Here is an 18,562-nt window from a genome sequence, read left to right as displayed (position 1 = left end):
CGTATCTTCACGACTTCCACAGACCGTTGTTAGTTGTTTAAAACACGATCAGGCTATTTGGATATTATGTGTTAAAGGTGTCCCATCTCCCCCCACCCTATTATATATAACTTTATACAGCTAAGCAGTATATGGACTGCCGGTTTTAGAAGGTTTGTCAGTTAATAGTGTTTGTATCAAAACTGCTGTGGCGTAAAATTCTGACGTAAAAGTGAATCTAATTATGGCACGACCTCATGTTAGTCATGCATTCAACATTGCGACATCCTGTTGACATGAATTCTATCTAACATTTAAATATGTCTCATAAATACGTCAGTCAGACAGCAGTGAAAATTCCCTCGCCTCGTCATTGCACCGTGAGAGGAAAAGCTTGGTGAACACCTGTGTATTTATCCTAATTATAATATTCGCGAGGTATTTAAAACACAACACAAACGTCAGCAGAGGTTATGCTGTAACTTATAAAGGGTTAAAATAAGGACAACATTCTGTTTGGTTCCCATGGATGTATAAGAAAGCAAATTCATTCTTTTACGTATTGTTTACTGTGTGGCTTATATAAGTTGATACACAACATGCGCAAACCAGCGATATTCAAACTTTAAACATGAAAGTTGTCATTTTCTTCGCACTTTTAGCAGTGGCTTCGGCCAAGAGACTGTTTCACCAGTAAGTTTTTCTTGATAGTTATTTACCTACTGTATATTAATATGCAAAGTTAAACTTGCCATCGTGTTTGCAAAGTTAAATGAAACTAATGTATGTTTTGTTATGCACTTATAATGTGGGATTAGCGTAACTCGTTGTATTTAACTCATATAGTAGAGTGGGGGGAAATGGGACACTTTTAGCACATAATATCCAAATATCCTGATTGTGTTTTAAACAATTAACAACGGTCTTTCGGAGTCATGAGCATACGGTTTAATAATTCTTTAAATGTTCTTTGTTTGCTACCACATGTGTCGAGAAAATAGAATGAAAAGGTGTCCTATCTTCCCCTAACCTACTATATAGTTACTTACAGTAGGCCTATACGTCCGGGTAAGATAGTCCATGTTTTTTGCCGCTTTTTTCGTCCTAACTAGTTGTAAACAAGGAATATTTACAGAATTGTATAACCGTATCCTCGCGGCTCGAAAACAGCCTGTTAATTGTTCGAAACGCAATCAGGAAATATACATAAGATATTATGTTCTAGCGGATCCCCCTTACCCCGCGGTATTGTTCAGTACTAAGGTATATCGTTGGCAACTAATTCCAATATTGTATTGTCGTATTTAAAACAATACTAACTTTTTGGGGGTCGTGTTGCTAGTTATATAATTCTGTAACTATTTTTGTTTACAACTAAGTGGGACGACAAGGGGAATAAATCATGTCCCATCTTACCCCAACCCTACCATATTTACCCACATAAATATTGTGCTTTATTTATAAAGGGACCAGGTCCTGAGAATCCAACCAGGAGGGTATGATCTAAAGATCATTAACAACTTGGTTGAAAGATACCCAAACGTAAGTTTAATTTAAGTTAAAACATCGGAATTCTGATTTGTTATTTTTTGTCAAATTGAGCTAACTTCCATATATATTCTAGTTTGTAGTGCAACACGAAATTCGATGACCAAAATACCTTTTTTGACAGTTTTAATACAAACAAGTTGCATCGTAAGTTTAATCTAAGTTAAAGCAATCAAAATGTGATTTTTTTGTCAAGCCGAACCCATTACTATGTAGGCGTCAACTTTGATTAAAAAATATCTTGCATATGGGCTGCGTCATGTTCGTATCGGAACATAAGCTTATTTTGTTGATACATGAAAAAAACTTGCCAAAGGAAAAAAATGGGTAAAAATAAAAACTTATCGAGTTGTTTAAATATTACTCCACGGTTAACGCAATATTTCGTTTTTAGATTGACTTTTGGGCCGAACCAAGTCTAGTTCGTCCAGTAGATATCCATGTGCCACGCGTTCACCTTACAGCTGTCAAAGTTTTCTTGACAAGAAACAGGTAAAAAATATCATGTTCTCGTAACAGGTATATTGGGCACGACATTTATAGAATACGATATTGTGTTCTAACGATTGTCGTTAACGACTGTCACTGATTACATATAAATCGTGGTGCCCGGCACGCAAAAAGCAATGATTTACATTCATACTACTGACAGTAATCTAATTCCACCAGCAACCCCAAAGAAACCAACATATACGCACCACCCTCTATTATAAAACCAATGTTTTTCAACTTTTTTTGTGAAATCCCCATTTGGGTTAAAAGTCGATGGTAAAAACGGCTGTGACCCTGTAAATCCGCCACATTTATTTTTGTGGGTTAATTATCTGCGACTTGATTAGATATATAGTGCTTGGACGTGCGTCTTATATAGAAACACGTTGTCATCGAACCGCAACAGAGCGATTTGACAAGTCAAAATAGGAATGAATGCGTTTATGCAAGCATACAGAAACCCATTCATGTGGGCGCCTACTTACGAGTTACCACGTATGTAACTTAATGGTTGATTGTTCTAATATCTGTCTTCACAGAATCGATTACGAAATCTTCATCGAAGACCTTCAGGTTGCTATTGACAACCAAAAGTCAGACCGTCCAACTCAGATGAGTTTGGCAACATTCGATTACAATGTTTACCACACGATGGACGAAGTAAGAATCTGGCAGAATTATCTAAAATTATCCATAATAAAAGCATATAGGAATGACCAAGCTAGTTGCAACAGCATTCTGGCGTGCCAAAATTTCATCTAATTTTGATGGTTTTACCAACTCAAATATTCCGTAGCAGTTTGGAGTGAGGTGGTTCATGTTTAAATTATTTTTTATCGTCCTGTTTGGGATTAAACTAAGAATATATACATTTTACATAACCGTTTTCTCACGACTCTAAAAACGTCGTAATTTATTATAAACACGATAGGAAACATCGGATGGAACAGGCTAACGGTATCCATCTTGCCCCACACTACGTGTTGCTGCGTTAAATTCTTTAATTTATAGTTCTGTCGGAAAAAGAAACTACAAGTGTGCTGTAGTAACACTACTCAGACTGACATAACCAATTCTAAAACCTGTCAACTTTAAATTTCAGATTCGCGCTTGGATGAGCGATATGGTATCAACATATTCCTTCGTGTCCCAAGTTAACGTTGGTCAATCTTATGAAAAGAGCTCAATTGACGCGCTCAGGGTAAACCATACATTGTGGCTGCCGTAACGTTAAAGCATTTTCATGGTTTTTATTCTAATCCAGTGGTTCCTAAACTTTGTGTATGCATTACTCTTTTAACAAAAATGCTTATCAGATCTACCCCAATATTTAATATGGTGCTCATTTATTAAAAATCATTGTGACTGTCGTAACATCACAGCACCTTTAGTGCATTTATTCTATTTGAGCAAGAACGCGAAAAAACAAGCCATCAATGGCGCCTGGGGTTTGGGCCACAGTTGGCTCATTACCCCAACACCCATGGTATTTATGAAATTTACCGAAATGGCCAAGCATAGCGTATAATTTGATTTGATAGATTTGGAAGGGAAAAAATAAACAATTTAAAATGAGAAATGTTTAGATCACCCGCTCTACAAGCTTCAACCCACCTAAATTTGTACTGGACTGTGGTCTTCACTCTCGTGAATGGGTTGCTCCTGCTTCCTGCCTTTACGCGGTCAAATACGTAAGTGAATATCCCAACGTTTAGTAGGGTGGGGGAAGACGGGACACTTCTTCATTCTGCTTCTTGTACCATAAAACACGATTAAATTATTTAGATATTTATACACTCGAAAGGTGTCCCGTCTTACCCCACCTTACTATATCACAACTAAAACTATTAGAACACGAGCATTCATTATTCTGTTATACCTCTGCCACCAGGTATAGTCTAACAGCAAGTCTATATCTCAACAAACGTTAGTTAATATTGCGAGAATTTACATTTTATTTTTCAGTTGGTTGAAGCCCAGCCTGGAAGCGCAGAATATAACATCTTAAACGAAATGGAGATTGTTGTGATCCCAATTGCTAACCCTGACGGCTACGAATACTCATGGACTGGTGTAAGTCCCTTTATATAGTTATTTCCATTAAAGATATATGGTAAAATTAAAATTGCATAAATATGGTACTCAATGCTGCAACCATTGGCGCGTGGATATTTTAGAGCAATACAATTAACTACAATTGCTTCAGTCCAGTGGTTACGTATGGGTTGTCTAAGTTGCCATACAAGAAGAAGAAGAAGTAAAAAGTAAATATATGGTAACTCATAAGCAGGCACGGGGTGTATGAAACAGAACACCCGTGAGATACAGCTGCCGCTGCCACACGAGATTAAATCGTTGCATTTACTCGTTGAAACACGTAAGAAACTGAACAGGTGTAAAAATCAATCATCTAAACTGAAAATCGAAAACATCTGCGAAACTTGTTGTCATTTTTTCCGTTTTTATTCAAAAAGATCTATTACTATTATAGGACAGAATGTGGCGCAAAACGCGTTCGGATACCGGCCACGTATGCATGGGAGTTGACCCTAACAGAAACTGGGACGCAAACTGGTCCGGTAAGGTTATTTTCAAGCTTGTTTGTTGCTAATATAAAAAACTGTTCGGTACGTTAATTACCCAGAAGTTGTATATATTAGGGTGGGGAAAGATGGGACACCTTTTTATTCTATTTTCTTGTCCCATTTAGTAGTAAGCAAAGCAAATTGTTGGATATTAGTGCTAAAGGTGTCCCATCTTACCCCACAGAGAGCTATCTAGATTAAAACTTATTTCAAGTTAAATTTACTTTTTATCTATTTAAATCACTGAAGGTTTTAGGTTTTGTTTGTATTGAAACTGACCAAAAAAAACTTTTTCATGCAACTAAATTCATTTGGATATGATTTGAAAAACTGTTTCGTTTCTAATTCTATGAATGAATTTATATAAAACTATATTTCTGTCGGATATATAAGTTAATTCAGATAACAAGACCGGGGAATGTATTGCAATCTAGCTTTATAGTTTCTTGTAAACTTAATATGAATCTTTTAAATTTAAAAATTCAACTTAGATGATATTTACTAAGCTTCCGAAACCCCGTTTTGGTGATACTCGGCTGAAAGCATCTCATACTTAAACTGCAATAAACTTACACAGGCCCAGGTGCCAGCGCAAGCTCTTGTAATGATGCCTACTACGGACCAAGCGTTATGTCCGAGGTAAAACTAAAGATAAACCATGTTTACAAATATTACTGGAGAAAGATGGGACACCTTTAGCACAATATCTCCAAATATCCCTATCGTGTTTTAAACAATTAACGAGTGTCTATATGGAAGTCGTGAGGATATAGTTTTATAACTTGTTGAATGTTCTTTGTTTACTAGCAAATGGGAGGTAAAAATAGAATAAAATGGTGTCCCATTTTCCCCACCCCACACTATATATCCTATTTTACTATTGAGTTAAAACGGTTCAGACTGAACATTCGGATTCAACCATGTTTTGCATTTTCTGTTGCAAAATATTTGTTTAGTTTAAGCAATTAAGTAAATAATGATACCACGTTTTAGATCGAAGTACGATCTCAGGCCAGTTTCGTTGGAGGCTTATCTAACGTCCAAGCCTACATTGACATTCATGCATATAGCCAGTACTGGATGTACCCATACGCCTGGACTTACAGCAAAACTTCTGACGAAAATCTTTTGGTAAGACATTATATCACGCAACACAAACATGTATCATATATACCAGTGGTCACTTATGAGTTATCTCAATTGTCAGCCACACATTACAACAAAACAATTAGCTTACTAACAAAATTACGTGCCGGTAACTCGCGGGCACGAGGTGTGAAACAGAACACCAATTAACGACTGTCGTTTTCCAGCAATGAGAGGGTGAATACGTTACATACGTGGTAACTCGTAGTAAGTTACGTTAACCTATTTTTTTTAAATAAGATTTATTACGTGTTCAATCGATGACGTGATAAAACGTTCAACCGAATTATTCCCATCCTAGCGAAGTTTAACAAAGTTGTAACCAAGTCAATTTATATTTAGAATACAATCGGCGTGAACAGTGTAAACGCCATACGTGATGTTCACGGAATGACGTATCTGACTGGATCAATTTCTGAAGTCATTTGTAAGTTAAATTTTATCATTTATATCAAAATAAAACATATTTAATTAGTGGATAGTGCGTCTGCTGCTAGCCAGGGGGTTTACGGGTTCGAGACCAAGTATCGCTACATGTGGGGTTAGCGGGCACAAGGTGTATGAGATAAAACACCCGTGTTTAAACAACTCTCGTTGTCCCGACAGCAAGCGTGTTTAAATAAGTTACTTGCATTCCATTATTTTGGCTTGTATCAAACAATTATCAACCGCGTATCATATAATCGCTGGTAACTGCCACATGCATTCGGCAAGTTTCAAACAAGTTGTTTACGAAAACATTTTAACTACTAGATCAAGCATCAGGAAGTACAGTTGATTACATGTACGACACTTTGGGAATCAAATGCTCTTTTGCTGCTGAACTCCGAGATACTGGAAGATACGGTTTTACTCTCCCAGAACGGTAATAATAAGCTATGGCTGATACTTTGAGAAAAACAAAGTGATATAGTAGGGTGGGGGAAGACGGGACAACTTTAGCACATAATATCTAAGTATCCTGATTGTGTTTTAAACAAATAACGGTGGTCTATGGGAGTCGTGAGGATATAGTTTTATAATTCTTTGAATGTTCTTCGTTTACTACCACACGGGACGAGAAAATAGAACTAAAAAGTGTCCTATCTTCCCCCACCCTACTGTATTTATTTTCTTATCCCAAAATGTAAAACTTATTTTATTTCCAGTTTCATCCAACCAACTGCCGAGGAAACATTCGCTGGACTTAAAACGATTGCTAATGCAGTTATGGCAGGTACTTGCCAATAAATCAGGAAATAAAAAAGAAGTCTCTGTAAAATGTTGTGGTTCTTTAATGATGAGATTTATTCAGTTTGTGGTGGCGCCTGTACAGGCTGTTGGTACAGACTACATTGTAAAAGCTAGTAACTCTTATCTTAAATCCCACGTGAACTATTTTAATCTGTGTTATATTGAAGTCGTCAAAGCGCTCGCATTTCTACTCTTGCTGTAGGTGTATATACTTTTCCTTGAGAAATACATCAAACACTAATTACTCCAACCCAGTGGTCGGTAATGGCTTGTTGTCAACCACACAATTAAGCATATAAGAAGCATTGACAGAGATATAACATATTTCTGTACGTTATCAACTTTTCATCTAACACATATTATACACATACACCCCAGAAACCTAATTGTTTTGTTCTCTTTCGGTCTTTACATCCCATAATCGTGAAATCAAACCAGAATAACAGATTTCATCTATTCATACATTTGGGCGGAATATTTAACATTATTCTCGAAGCTATGGAAATTTTGTTGCAAAACCGGTACATTTTTACTTGTGTTAAAATTACAAAACGACACCATCAAGGCTACTTTTGTTCAAACAAAGTTAATTTGTTCTTGCATGATGTCGGGGTAACGATAGTCGTTATAACCCGGATGTTCTGTTTCATACACATTGTGATTTTTTATGCATTGATAAAAACACTGACAAACTACTAGCGACCACTAGGTTGGAGCAATTACCTTAAGTGTCTTACCCAAGAACACAAACGCCTATAATATTAGCACATCGATGTTCTGCCCAATAGTTAAGATACGTGAACGTTATAACAAATTTGTCGAACAAGTTATATAGTGGGGTGGGGGAAGATGGGACACCTTCGGCGCATAATATCTAAATATTTTAATCGTGTTTTAAACAACTAACAATGGTCTATGGAAGTCGTGAGGATATAGTTTTATAAATCTTTTAATTTTCTTTGTTTACTACTAAATTAGACGAGAAAATAGAATAAACAGGTGTCCCATCTTCCCCCACCCTACTATACAGCAGTCTACACAGTCTATGAAACTTTTTCCAGACACTTACGAGAACCTTGTGGGTTCAAATGGTGTTATGATTAACAAAATAAATCGTGGGAACAATACCGTCCTACCCACCTGTGTATTATTCCAATTATAATGTTCTTGAGTTATTATTAACACGACAAATATTAGCATAAGCTGTATTAACGGGTTGTTCCAGCCAACATATTAATCAATTCTCACAAAAATAGTTGACGCGGCAGTTGATATTATACAGCCTATATAAGCTGACAGCACACCATGTATTCCTTTTACGTATTGTTTACTGTGTGGCTTATATAAGTTGGTACACAACATGCGCAAACCAGCGATATTCAAACTTTAAACATGAAAGTTGTTATTTTCTTCGCACTTTTAGCAGTGGCTTCGGCCAAGAGACTGTTTCACCAGTAAGTTTCAAATATGTTTTTAAACTTATTAACGTATCGTATTATCTATTCGTACTTTTTTATTATGACCGAATACCATTTTAGAAAAGATTTTAAATGTTTTTATAATTATATACTACTGTGGGATAAGACGGGAAACCTTTCGTGGCCAGACTTTACATTTTTTAGTCGTGTTTTATACAATCAACAACGCTTTTTTAAGCCATGAAGATACAGTTGTAGGATTCTGTAAATACACTTTGTTTACTACCAAATAGGACCAGAAAAGAGAAAGAAAACATGTCCCATCTTACCCCACAGTAGATTGCAGGGAATGTATTCACTACTTTTGTGTTTTATCTTGTAAAGGGACCAGGTCCTGAGAGTTGAGCCCAAAGGATACCAATTCAAAGTCATTGAAAACTTAGGCAAAAGATTCCCAAACGTAAGTTCCTTTCGGCTAAAACATCTAAAATAAAATAGAAACAAATAAATAAAACGACAAAACTAGTTAGTTACTTTCTAGCTATATATAGTAGGGTGGGAAAGATGGGACACCTTTAAATATCCTGATTTAGTTTTAAACAATTAACAACGGTCTATTTTGGAGTCGTGAGGATACGGTTTTATAATTCTTTAAACTTTCATCTTTAAATGTTCATTTCTATATAGGACGAAAAAATAGAATGAAAAGGCGTCCCACCTTCCCCCACCCTTCTATTATATTTAGGACTTGAACGTTTTTTCCATTCAGATTGACTATTGGACAGACCTTAGTGAAGTTCGCCCAGTAGACATCCATGTACCGCTTGTATATCTTAGCGCAGTTAAAAGTTTTCTTTCAAGAAACAGGTAAAAAGTGTTTTCTAATTTGTTTTTTTTAATACAACATGAGTTAATTTATGCTGTAGATCTGCTGTGTTTAGCAACCGCGCTTTTATTTTAAGGACATAGAAGTTGCATTGAAGAGTTTAATTCGTTGCATCTTCGTTGTCTTGGGTGTTATGTTTCATACAGCTCATGCCCACTTACGAGTTACCACGTATGTAACTTAATGGTTGATTGTTCTAATATCTGTCTTCACAGAATCGATTACGAAATCTTCATCGAAGACCTTCAGGTTGCTATTGACAACCAAAAGTCAGACCGTCCAACTCAGATGAGTTTGGCAACATTCGATTACAATGTTTACCACACGATGGACGAAGTAAGAATCTGGCAGATTTTACTCTTAAAATACAAGTAACCGAATAAAAACATCGGAGCGGCCATCGCATGTCACACATGTAGCCTACTATCTAAAAACATATCCCATTAAAAACATAGAAAAACACAAATTCTACACAATTTTAACTTAATTTTTCAGATTACTGCTTGGATGAGCGAAATGGTATCAACATATTCCTTCGTGAACCTCGACAATGTCGGTGCATCTTTTGAGGGAAGGTCTATTGACGCTCTTAGGGTAATGCATATCAAGTTACAATATCTTTATTTTGATTTTCTAAAATCACAAATTTCGGAAAAGTAATTTAGATGGATTCAATTTAACTATAAGAGATTGATGATGTCATTTTAGCCCAAATATATGTTTGGTACACCATTGGTTGGACTTCATTTCGTCGATTACGGATTGTGTTTTGAACAATAGGTAACGCTTTTTAGAGTCACGGGACCACGGTTTTATAATTCTGTAAATATTCTTTGTTTGTCAACAAATGGGACGATAAAAGAAAATGAAAACATGTCTTACTTTACCCCACCCTACCATAAGCCAAAACCAACTAAAACGTGCGAATTATTATGCGGGTGTTTGCAACATTAGATTAGTTATGTACCACAGGTATTCATGTACCCATATGACAATGTTTAGATCACCCTCTCTACAAGTTCCAATCCACCACAATTCGTGATCGACTGTGGACTTCACGCTCGCGAGTGGGTCTCACCATCAACATGCTTATACACGGTCAAATACGTGAGTATGTTATATACAACTATACTTGTGACAAACTCATAACTTGTTATAAGTCGTTACAACATAGGTGTTCTGTTAAATACGCTTTGTACTTGCTTTTCTTGCCACGTATATAACTTTAAGTAGTGGCCACTAGAACTAGCCTAAAACAATTAGCCTTAACAGTTAGGGTTGTGGCGACGATACAAAGTTTACAGGACGACTAACAAAACCTAAATCTAAAAAATGTTTTTCAGTTGGTTGAAGCCCAGCCTGGAAGCGCAGAATATAACATCTTAAACGAAATGGAGATTGTTGTAATCCCAATTGCTAACCCTGACGGCTACGAATACTCGTGGACTGATGTGAGTATTTTATATAAACCTATATATGTAAGGTTAGTGTGAATATAAAACTTTAGTATAATCACATTTGGAAATATATAAACACGTGGTAAACATTCGTATTTAAATGACAATGGAACACAATAAGTTCAGGCTTGGGTCACGCACAATACGTCTATTTAACCACAGAGTTCCCCGTTTAAAGCCAATCAAATCGCTCTGTTGCGCTTTGATGACAACGTGTTTCTATATAAGACGCACGTCCAAGCACTATATATCAAATCAAGTCGCAGATACTTAACCCTAACAAAGCGATTTGATTTGGGGGATGGGCATACCAGTCTGTATTTTCGATATTTGGATATACGACGTAACCCATAAAAAAGGACGCGTTTTAAAAGTATTTTGTATCTTTAGGACAGAATGTGGCGCAAAACGCGTTCGGATACCGGCCACGTATGTAAGGGAGTTGACCCTAACAGAAACTGGGACGCAAACTGGTCCGGTAAGTGCAAATCGCATTGCAGTATAATAGGATGGGGTAAGATGGGATATGTTTCATTATCTTTTTTGTCCCGTTTAGGTTAAAACAAAGAATGTATTGATCAGGAAATCTGGTATTTAGGTGGTAATGGTAAACAATCTTACTCATATTCTTATATGTAACTGGTTGACATATTTTGAAGCGTATTAAGTTTTCAAGGTGTTCAGTTAACAGTAGACGAATATAAATATAAATATTAAAAAAACACAAATAGAGTAGGGTGGGGGAAGATGGGACACCTTGTCATTCTATTTTATCGTCCCATTTGGTATAGTAAACAAAGAAGAGTAAAAGAATTTTAAAACCATGTCATCACGACTACCATAGATCGTTGTTATTTGTTTAAAACACGATCAGTATATTTGGATATTATGTGCTAAAGCTGTCCCATCTTCCCCCACCGTACTACATGAATGCATGAAAGTCACTATAATTAAAGGAAAACTTCAGAAGTTATAACATGGCCGATACTTTGAAGTTTCAGACAATCTATCAATTAATGATCACTGGGTTGAAGAGGTTGCAGTTACAAACTTACAATATTATACCCTATGACGTAACACCCACAATGGTATTAGGAGCATCAAGCCTCGAACCCCGAAATAACTATACTGTACCATATAAGATAACATATATTACTCCATTTGCAAAAGTTTAATCTTTACAGGGGAAGGTGCAAGTTCAAGTCCTTGCAGTGAGGCTTACTACGGACCAAGCGTTATGTCTGAGGTAAAAACTAAAGATAAACCAGGTTTACAATTATATAAGATTTCTTTATTGAGTTAAAACGGTTCAGACTGAACATTCGGATTCAACCATGTTTTGCATTTTCTGTTGCAAAATATTTGTTTAGTTTAAGCAATTAAGTAAATAATGATACCACGTTTTAGATCGAAGTACGATCTCAGGCCAGTTTCGTTGGAGGCTTATCTAACGTCCAAGCCTACATTGACATTCATGCATATAGCCAGTACTGGATGTACCCATACGCCTGGACCCGTGCTCTTGCGACTGATAACCCGACTTTGGTAAGCTTTAAGATGTTGTTATGTAATGTAGTACCGTGGGGTAGCAGAATAACTTTAGCACATATAGGCTACCATCCCATATTTTTACAATTAAGAATAACGTAACTTTAGAGGCATGAGAATACGGTTAGCCTATATATAGTAGGGTGGGGGAAGATGGGACACCTTTAGCACATAATATCCAGATATCCTGATCGTGTTTTTAACAATTAACAACGGTCTATGAGAGTCATGAGGACATAGTTTTCTATTTCTTTGAATGTTCTTTGTTTATTACTAAATGGGACAAGAAAATAGAGTTAAAAAGTGTCCCATCTTCCCCCATCCTACTGTAATTGTTAACATGGAACATCTTATCTGTTACGTAACTCCGATATTTTAGGGCGTGATTGGACAAAACAGCGTGAACGCAATTTACAGTGTGCATCAAGAATTCTACTTTGCAGGACCTATCTCCCAAGTCATATGTAAGCGTAATTTAGAATTTGTTTCGGCGTGGTAGGATAGTAGGGTGGGGGAAGACGGGACACCTTTAGCACATAATATCTAAATTACCTGATCGTTTTTTAAACAATTAACAACGGTCTATGGGAGTCGTAAGGATACGGTTTTATAATTCTTTGAATGTTCTTTGTTTACTACAAAAATGAGACGAAAAAGTGGAATGAAAAGATACAGTAGTGTTGGGGAAGATGGGACACCTTTTAACTCGATTATCTCGTCCTATTTAGTAGTAAACAAAGAACATTCAAAGAATTATGAAACTATATCCTCACGACTTCCGTAAACCGTTGTTAATTGTTTAAAACACGACCCGGATATTAATTATTAAGATATTACGTGCTAAAGGTGTCGCATCTCCCCCCACCCAACTATATAAGTAATGTGGGGAAAGATGGGATACCGTTAGCACATGAATCAGATACTTCCTGATAGTGGTTTCAAAAATATCTATCGTTTTATAGCTTAGCGGAACAACGGTTTTATAAATATTTGAATTTCTTTGTTTACTATTAAATTGGACGGGGAGAGATAATGAAAACATGTACCATCTTACCCCAATCCACTTTATAAATAAGCTTTCTTTGGCTGTTCAGGCTATCTAGTATTTAACACACTGGTGGAAGATGGGACACATCTACATTCCATTTCCTCGTCGAATTTAGTAGTAAACAAAGAACATTCAAAGAATTATAAATCCGTATTTTCATAGACCGTTGTTAATTGTTTAAAACACAATCAGGATATTTAGATAACATGTGCTAAAAGCGTCCCGTCTTACCCCACAGCACCATGTATTGACGTCAGACATTGGGACACAATATAGGCCAATAAAACATAGTTTTTTCGCAAAATAAGTTTTCTTATTTATTACGTTACGCCCGACAACAACAACAAAATATTTACTCGTGTACTTGACGTACCCGCATTACTTTTACGCATTTAATTTTGTTAGATTGTCTTAACACTGGTGTTTTATTGCACACCATGTACGGTGGCTTCATATACATCATGCTCGGTTAAAAGTAGCCCATTGTAAATCTTTGTATGTGGCCCTAATTGTAGCAGCACCGAGCTTTGAATCCGGTATTCTCTGGTATCAAAGCGAGCTGGGAAACCAGTGTTAAAACAACATAAACCAGATGCTCACCAGGATTTTTATTAAAACTCTTCGAAAACGATGGCGAAGATCATGTTATTTAAAGAACGAAGGGAATAACAAGATGTTTAATTGATTTTTAACAGACGTAGCATCAGGAAGTACAGTTGATTACATGTACGACACTTTGGGAATCAAATGCTCTTTTGCTGCTGAACTCCGAGACACTGGAACATATGGATTCACTCTTCCAGAAATGTGAACAACCAACTTAGCTTATATATGCTTTGTATTAGTTTGACTGCGACTTTCTTTCAATTTTTAACCGTTTTTTCTCTACAGCTTTTAACATATATTTGCATCACTAAAATGTTGACTATTTTTAACTTTTCCTTATTTTACCATTTTATCACGATTTTCCTTCAAAAAATTAAAACTGCATTTTTTCTTTTAAATATTTTAAAACTTTTTTTTATTTTCCAGTTTCATCCAACCAACAGCCGAGGAAACATTCGCTGGACTTAAAGTGATTGCTAATGCAGTTATGGCAGGTACTTGCCAATAAATAAAAGTTATTATTAAACGAACTAATAAATGAGGAAATAAAATGCAAGTCTCAGCACAATGTTGATTATATGTAGATTGCTAGGTTATTACTTACCGATTTCATGAAATTTGTGGTTCCGCAACTATACCCTTGTGATTTGGCCTATACTTTACTATACGCTGGTAAACGACTATAGTTTAAAAAATGTCTTTGTATAAACAATTAGTTTGCTTACAAATAACATAGAAACATATCATGACATTAAACAAACTTTACTCTATGGTGCTTAATCCTGCAAAGCTTATAAATTTCTGCCTAAACACTGCCTGGTTCAGAAACTTCTGATGATAAATATACAATTGACAACATAGCAAAAATATTTTAGCATGCAAATTCACTGCCCTGATCACTAAAGTTAGAAATGTATAAGTTACTGAAGTGAAAAATTATTTTTAATATGTGACAAACTTGGCAGTTAAGTAGCAAGGTGTTGAATGGTTGATGCCTGTAAAATATATTAATAAATTAAACATATATACGGGGATTGGTAATATAGTAATGGTACATTGCTTTTTACCCTTTGGGTTGTAATTCAAAAGCATGAGATATAATTTGGTTTGATTGAATCTTACAGTGGCTTACAGAACTTCTGGATTGCTGTTGTAAAAGCAAATAGTCAAAAATGGGTTGCCAAAGATTTGAATACAGACATAAAAGTATTTGTAATACAAAATGATCAACCAAACAAAAGTGAAAGGCAGCAAATCACCTACAAGTTACATAGGTGGTAACTTATAAGCGAGTACGGGGTGTATACAACAGAACACCCGTGCTATAACGACTGAAAGTAACATTCATATGTACCCAGCCAAAAACCGTATGTACTTATTATATGAGCAAGCCAATAATAATAATTGCTACAATAAAGGTATTTACCCCAATATGGTGGTAGAGTAGAAACTACTCAAACATTGCATAAACTTTTCATGTAGCTTGAAATTGCAAGACAGCCATCTTCAACATTGTTATAATGAACCACTCGAAAATTGTCGCCATTTTTTGCCCCTTCTATCATTGCTGACAATCCTAAGAATTTGAATGTTTAAAAAGTAAATGTTAAAATTATAATGAATGTAGAGACTGCATTGTAAGTTATCTTAGCTATCAACTCCTGGAAGGGAAACTAAAGCCCGCTTACAAGTTACCACGTTTGTAACTTTGTGGGAAATGATAATGAGTGCATTTTATTTATCCTGGCGTCATGGGGCAAGGACAGTCTTTGACACGGGTGTTTTATTCCATGCTTCTCGAGTCTGGTGACGAGTTACCACAAACTGCAGACAAAATGTTGGTTTTAATAAACACACGTTAATTTTTATGCCATAAGATCAGCTCTCGTAAAGTATAAACGCCTAATAGCAATATAATCAGAACATATGCGCATACTCAAACAGCAATTCCAGTGGTCACTAAAGAGTTGCTAAATCCTCAGCCATACAGAGAAAAACACGAACGTTTACTTTTATCTGGAGAAGGTCGGAAAAGACAGAGAATCTGTTTCCCCATGGCAACGGCTCTTCCAAGTTCATATCCCACTCCCAACGATGGTTGGGTCACCTCAGCCACCACAACTAAAAGGGTGTGAAATAATTTGAATACAAACTTTAAAAAAATCGTATTTTCATAAACTTTATACAATCATAAGCCTAAAGTTTGGAAAAAGGCAACATCAGTTTTACATATTAAAAATGGGGTTGCCCAGGTTTTAATTGTAGAATAAATAAATGAGAGAGTCAAAAGTAAATTGCATAAACAACGACAACAAAATTTGGGCCAGATTTTGCACTTTAGACCATTCATCCATGCTTATACATTATTTAAAAATGTTTTGTAAAAATTTTTGAATAGTTCAATAAGTCTGCAAAATAATGAAATATACATTATATTATTATTAAGCATGAATTTTTTAAGTAACTCGAATCTTTGTGGAGAGATAACTAAGGTGACAATCTAATGCAATCTACTGCAGTGGTAAATGACCATGCAATGCTGCGGTGATTTCAATGAACTGTGGCTTGAATAACTAAACAATATGTGTACTGCGTACCAACCTTTGGCATATTCCAACCACTCAATATCCCGATCATGTATTTCCTTATCGGTTCTTCCAACGTCCTCTGAAACAAGAATTTGATGTTAGACAAGAATCCACTGGTCATTTCATTTAATAATCACCATAGGGATAATGTTAGGAGTGCATTGGGTAACAATGATGCAGCATATTTCGCACGTTTTTAAAGTTAATTTTTAACATGAACACCCGATTTTTTGCAAAAAAATTATACAGTGGTTATCAGTGATGCACAAGAAGTTAAGAACCATTTTAAAATATAATCTCACTGGTTATTTGCCAAAGAATTACTGGAATCAACCATAGTACGGTGCCGTGGCAAAATGGTTAGAATAACTGCCTGTAGCCCAGAGTTATTGGGTTTAAGGTTTATTGCTGCTACCATTGTGGGCGTATGTGTCCTTGGGCAAGATACTTAACAGCAATTTCTACAACCCAGTGGTCAGTCTGCAGAGTATGGCAATTTCTGACGAGATCTCGCCCGTGCAAGACGGTTATTTTCCGTGTGCGCACATGCTATCATAAAAAATCGGTGTGCAAAGCGTAAGCCACATTAGGAAATCTTACTTATATATATAACTTAATACGTATTTTCTTCTTTGTTTAATTAATTGGCGTGCGTGGGACAAATTATGGCGTCCATCACCAATAGTTTGTAAACAAAATTGCTCGTGCACCTGCCATACTCTGCAGACTGGCTAATAGTGTATGTGAATTGTTAGCCATATATATAAAAAATGGTAAATTTTAAGCAGGCACGAGGTGTATAAAACAGAACATATACGTGGTATAACGACTGTTGTTACCCCACCATGTTCTATGCGAGAATAAATAAGTTACATTCACATACGACTTATTACCCAGTGTCACTCTCTTTTTTCACAAGTGGGCGGTCATTTTTTTTTTCTAGGGACTTTGAAAAAACGTCGCTTTGGTGACATATAAAACGTGTATTGGTATAGTATTTCAATATTTTATAAAAAATCGTTTACTAACAGTAAGTTTTACAGTTTACAGACGAACCCGGTAAGAACGAAACAAAGAGATTAATCGACGGCACGCAAACCGTTACACCACAGAGCCGACGATAGTTAACAGAACGAAAGAGCGTATATAACCTACCTAATTTGGGAAAGATGTTTTTACTAGTGTTTTATATATTTATAAAGGTTTTTTAGTATTTAAGTAATTTGTTTTACACTTATTACAAATTTAAAGTGTTCTTTTGTGTATTTTTTTCAAAATTTTGAACTTAATAAGAGCGCCCACTTGTGAAAAGAATAGAGTGACATTCGGATAATAAGTTGTATGTGTTACATTCATTCATACAGCCATCCACAAAAAATAGAAAAGTCCAGCCCATCTAAACAACACATAACAGTATAAATACGAGTCGCTATAAGAGTAATTTTACACCAAACCAATTTAAACACACCTTTGATTATCCCCTTTTCGTTTACTTCAGTACTGCCAATGTGTTCTGTTAAAACTTTGCCGTAAGTTTGCAGATGAGAAATAAGCTGCCGATATATTTCGGCGTCATCACGACCGCCTCTTATACTCCCGCAGAAATAGATGCAATTCTCATTCATATCGTACAAGATATTACTGTGTTATTTTATCTGCAGTGAGCAAATGCGCACGTGCTCATATTTGAACGAAACAAAACCCTTGCAAATAATTTAAGAATTGACCTGATAACTTTTCCGCCAGTGGGCGCTAAGTTTATTTATTATTCTTGTTGCGAGATTTCCACAAAACTAAAAACTTTTTCGCACATATTTTGCATTTGTCGTGTTAAAAATAACAGTTGAAACGTAAAATCGTGTTTGTAATTAATTTTACATCACTCTCAAGAAGGCAAACGACGCGAAATGTCTTTGTTTGTTTTAACAAGGCTAGGAGAAATCCAATTTTCATTGTACTTTCCTTCCCTATTTGGTAGTAAACAAAGAACATTTAAAGAAGTAATATAAAAGATTACTACCAAATGGG

General features: G+C 35.8%; 3 protein-coding genes across 5 annotated transcripts; 2 read left to right on the top strand and 1 right to left on the bottom strand.

Annotated features, from left to right (window-relative positions):
• The first annotated feature begins 452 nt into the window (after positions 1-452).
• Positions 453-7,006, top strand: LOC149726094 (carboxypeptidase B-like). Its single transcript, XM_089889547.1, has 13 exons — positions 453-672; positions 1,446-1,521; positions 1,922-2,019; positions 2,559-2,679; positions 3,122-3,220; positions 3,606-3,710; positions 3,985-4,092; positions 4,511-4,598; positions 5,182-5,243; positions 5,598-5,735; positions 6,093-6,177; positions 6,504-6,615; positions 6,899-7,006. The coding sequence occupies exons 1-13, from the start codon at positions 611-613 to the stop codon at positions 6,978-6,980; spliced, it is 1,236 nt and encodes a 411-aa protein (XP_089745673.1). The 5' UTR covers positions 453-610; the 3' UTR covers positions 6,981-7,006.
• A 1,308-nt stretch (positions 7,007-8,314) lies between these two features.
• LOC149726093 (carboxypeptidase B-like) lies at positions 8,315-14,514 on the top strand. The gene is made up of 13 exons (XM_089889567.1): positions 8,315-8,437; positions 8,786-8,861; positions 9,171-9,268; positions 9,503-9,623; positions 9,783-9,881; positions 10,290-10,394; positions 10,631-10,738; positions 11,135-11,222; positions 11,929-11,990; positions 12,152-12,289; positions 12,672-12,756; positions 14,036-14,147; positions 14,373-14,514. The coding sequence occupies exons 1-13, from the start codon at positions 8,376-8,378 to the stop codon at positions 14,452-14,454; spliced, it is 1,236 nt and encodes a 411-aa protein (XP_089745693.1). The 5' UTR covers positions 8,315-8,375; the 3' UTR covers positions 14,455-14,514.
• Positions 14,515-14,870: 356 nt separating this feature from the next.
• On the bottom strand, positions 14,871-18,257 carry LOC149726092 (5-hydroxymethyl-dUMP N-hydrolase-like). Of its 3 annotated transcripts, none has more exons than XM_089889564.1 (5): positions 18,003-18,255; positions 16,548-16,613; positions 15,957-16,067; positions 15,373-15,522; positions 14,871-15,093 (listed from the first exon to the last, which is right to left on the bottom strand). In XM_089889564.1, exons 1-4 carry the CDS (start codon positions 18,157-18,159, stop codon positions 15,401-15,403), a joined length of 456 nt encoding a protein of 151 aa, XP_089745690.1. In that variant the 5' UTR covers positions 18,160-18,255; the 3' UTR covers positions 14,871-15,093; positions 15,373-15,400. The 3 variants fall into 3 exon arrangements, with proteins under 3 accessions (XP_089745690.1, XP_089745689.1, XP_089745691.1); XM_089889563.1 differs by having other exon boundaries at positions 14,871-14,941; XM_089889565.1 differs by lacking the exon at positions 14,871-15,093 and having other exon boundaries at positions 15,378-15,522; positions 15,883-16,067; positions 18,003-18,257.
• Positions 18,258-18,562: the final 305 nt, after the last annotated feature.

This window comes from Ciona robusta, chromosome 12, assembly GCF_009617815.1.
Source record: "Ciona robusta chromosome 12, ASM961781v2".
NCBI lineage: Eukaryota > Metazoa > Chordata > Ascidiacea > Phlebobranchia > Cionidae > Ciona > Ciona robusta.
The sequence above is the reverse complement of the archived record's forward strand: the minus strand, read 5'-3'. Positions and strand labels throughout refer to the sequence as shown.

What these genes read in the sequence shown, in the direction of transcription:
- LOC149726093 (XM_089889567.1), top strand. Translation starts at nt 8,376, where the DNA reads ATGAAAGTTGTTATTTTCTTCGCACTTTTAGCAGTGGCTTCGGCCAAG. An exon ending in AGTTTTCTTTCAAGAAACAG is followed by an intron (nt 9,269 to 9,502) that starts GTAAAAAGTGTT and finishes CTGTCTTCACAG; the next exon opens with AATCGATTACGAAATCTTCA. An exon ending in ACGAATACTCGTGGACTGAT is followed by an intron (nt 10,739 to 11,134) that starts GTGAGTATTTTA and finishes TTGTATCTTTAG; the next exon opens with GACAGAATGTGGCGCAAAAC.
- LOC149726094 (XM_089889547.1), top strand. Translation starts at nt 611, where the DNA reads ATGAAAGTTGTCATTTTCTTCGCACTTTTAGCAGTGGCTTCGGCCAAG. An exon ending in TTTACCACACGATGGACGAA is followed by an intron (nt 2,680 to 3,121) that starts GTAAGAATCTGG and finishes TTTAAATTTCAG; the next exon opens with ATTCGCGCTTGGATGAGCGA. An exon ending in ATCAATTTCTGAAGTCATTT is followed by an intron (nt 6,178 to 6,503) that starts GTAAGTTAAATT and finishes TTTAACTACTAG; the next exon opens with ATCAAGCATCAGGAAGTACA.
- LOC149726092 (XM_089889564.1), bottom strand. Translation starts at nt 18,159, where the DNA reads ATGAATGAGAATTGCATCTATTTCTGCGGGAGTATAAGAGGCGGTCGT. An exon ending in CGAAAAGGGGATAATCAAAG is followed by an intron (nt 16,614 to 18,002) that starts GTGTGTTTAAAT and finishes TTCTTGTTTCAG; the next exon opens with AGGACGTTGGAAGAACCGAT. An exon ending in CCGACCTTCTCCAGATAAAA is followed by an intron (nt 15,523 to 15,956) that starts GTAAACGTTCGT and finishes TCAAATTCTTAG; the next exon opens with GATTGTCAGCAATGATAGAA.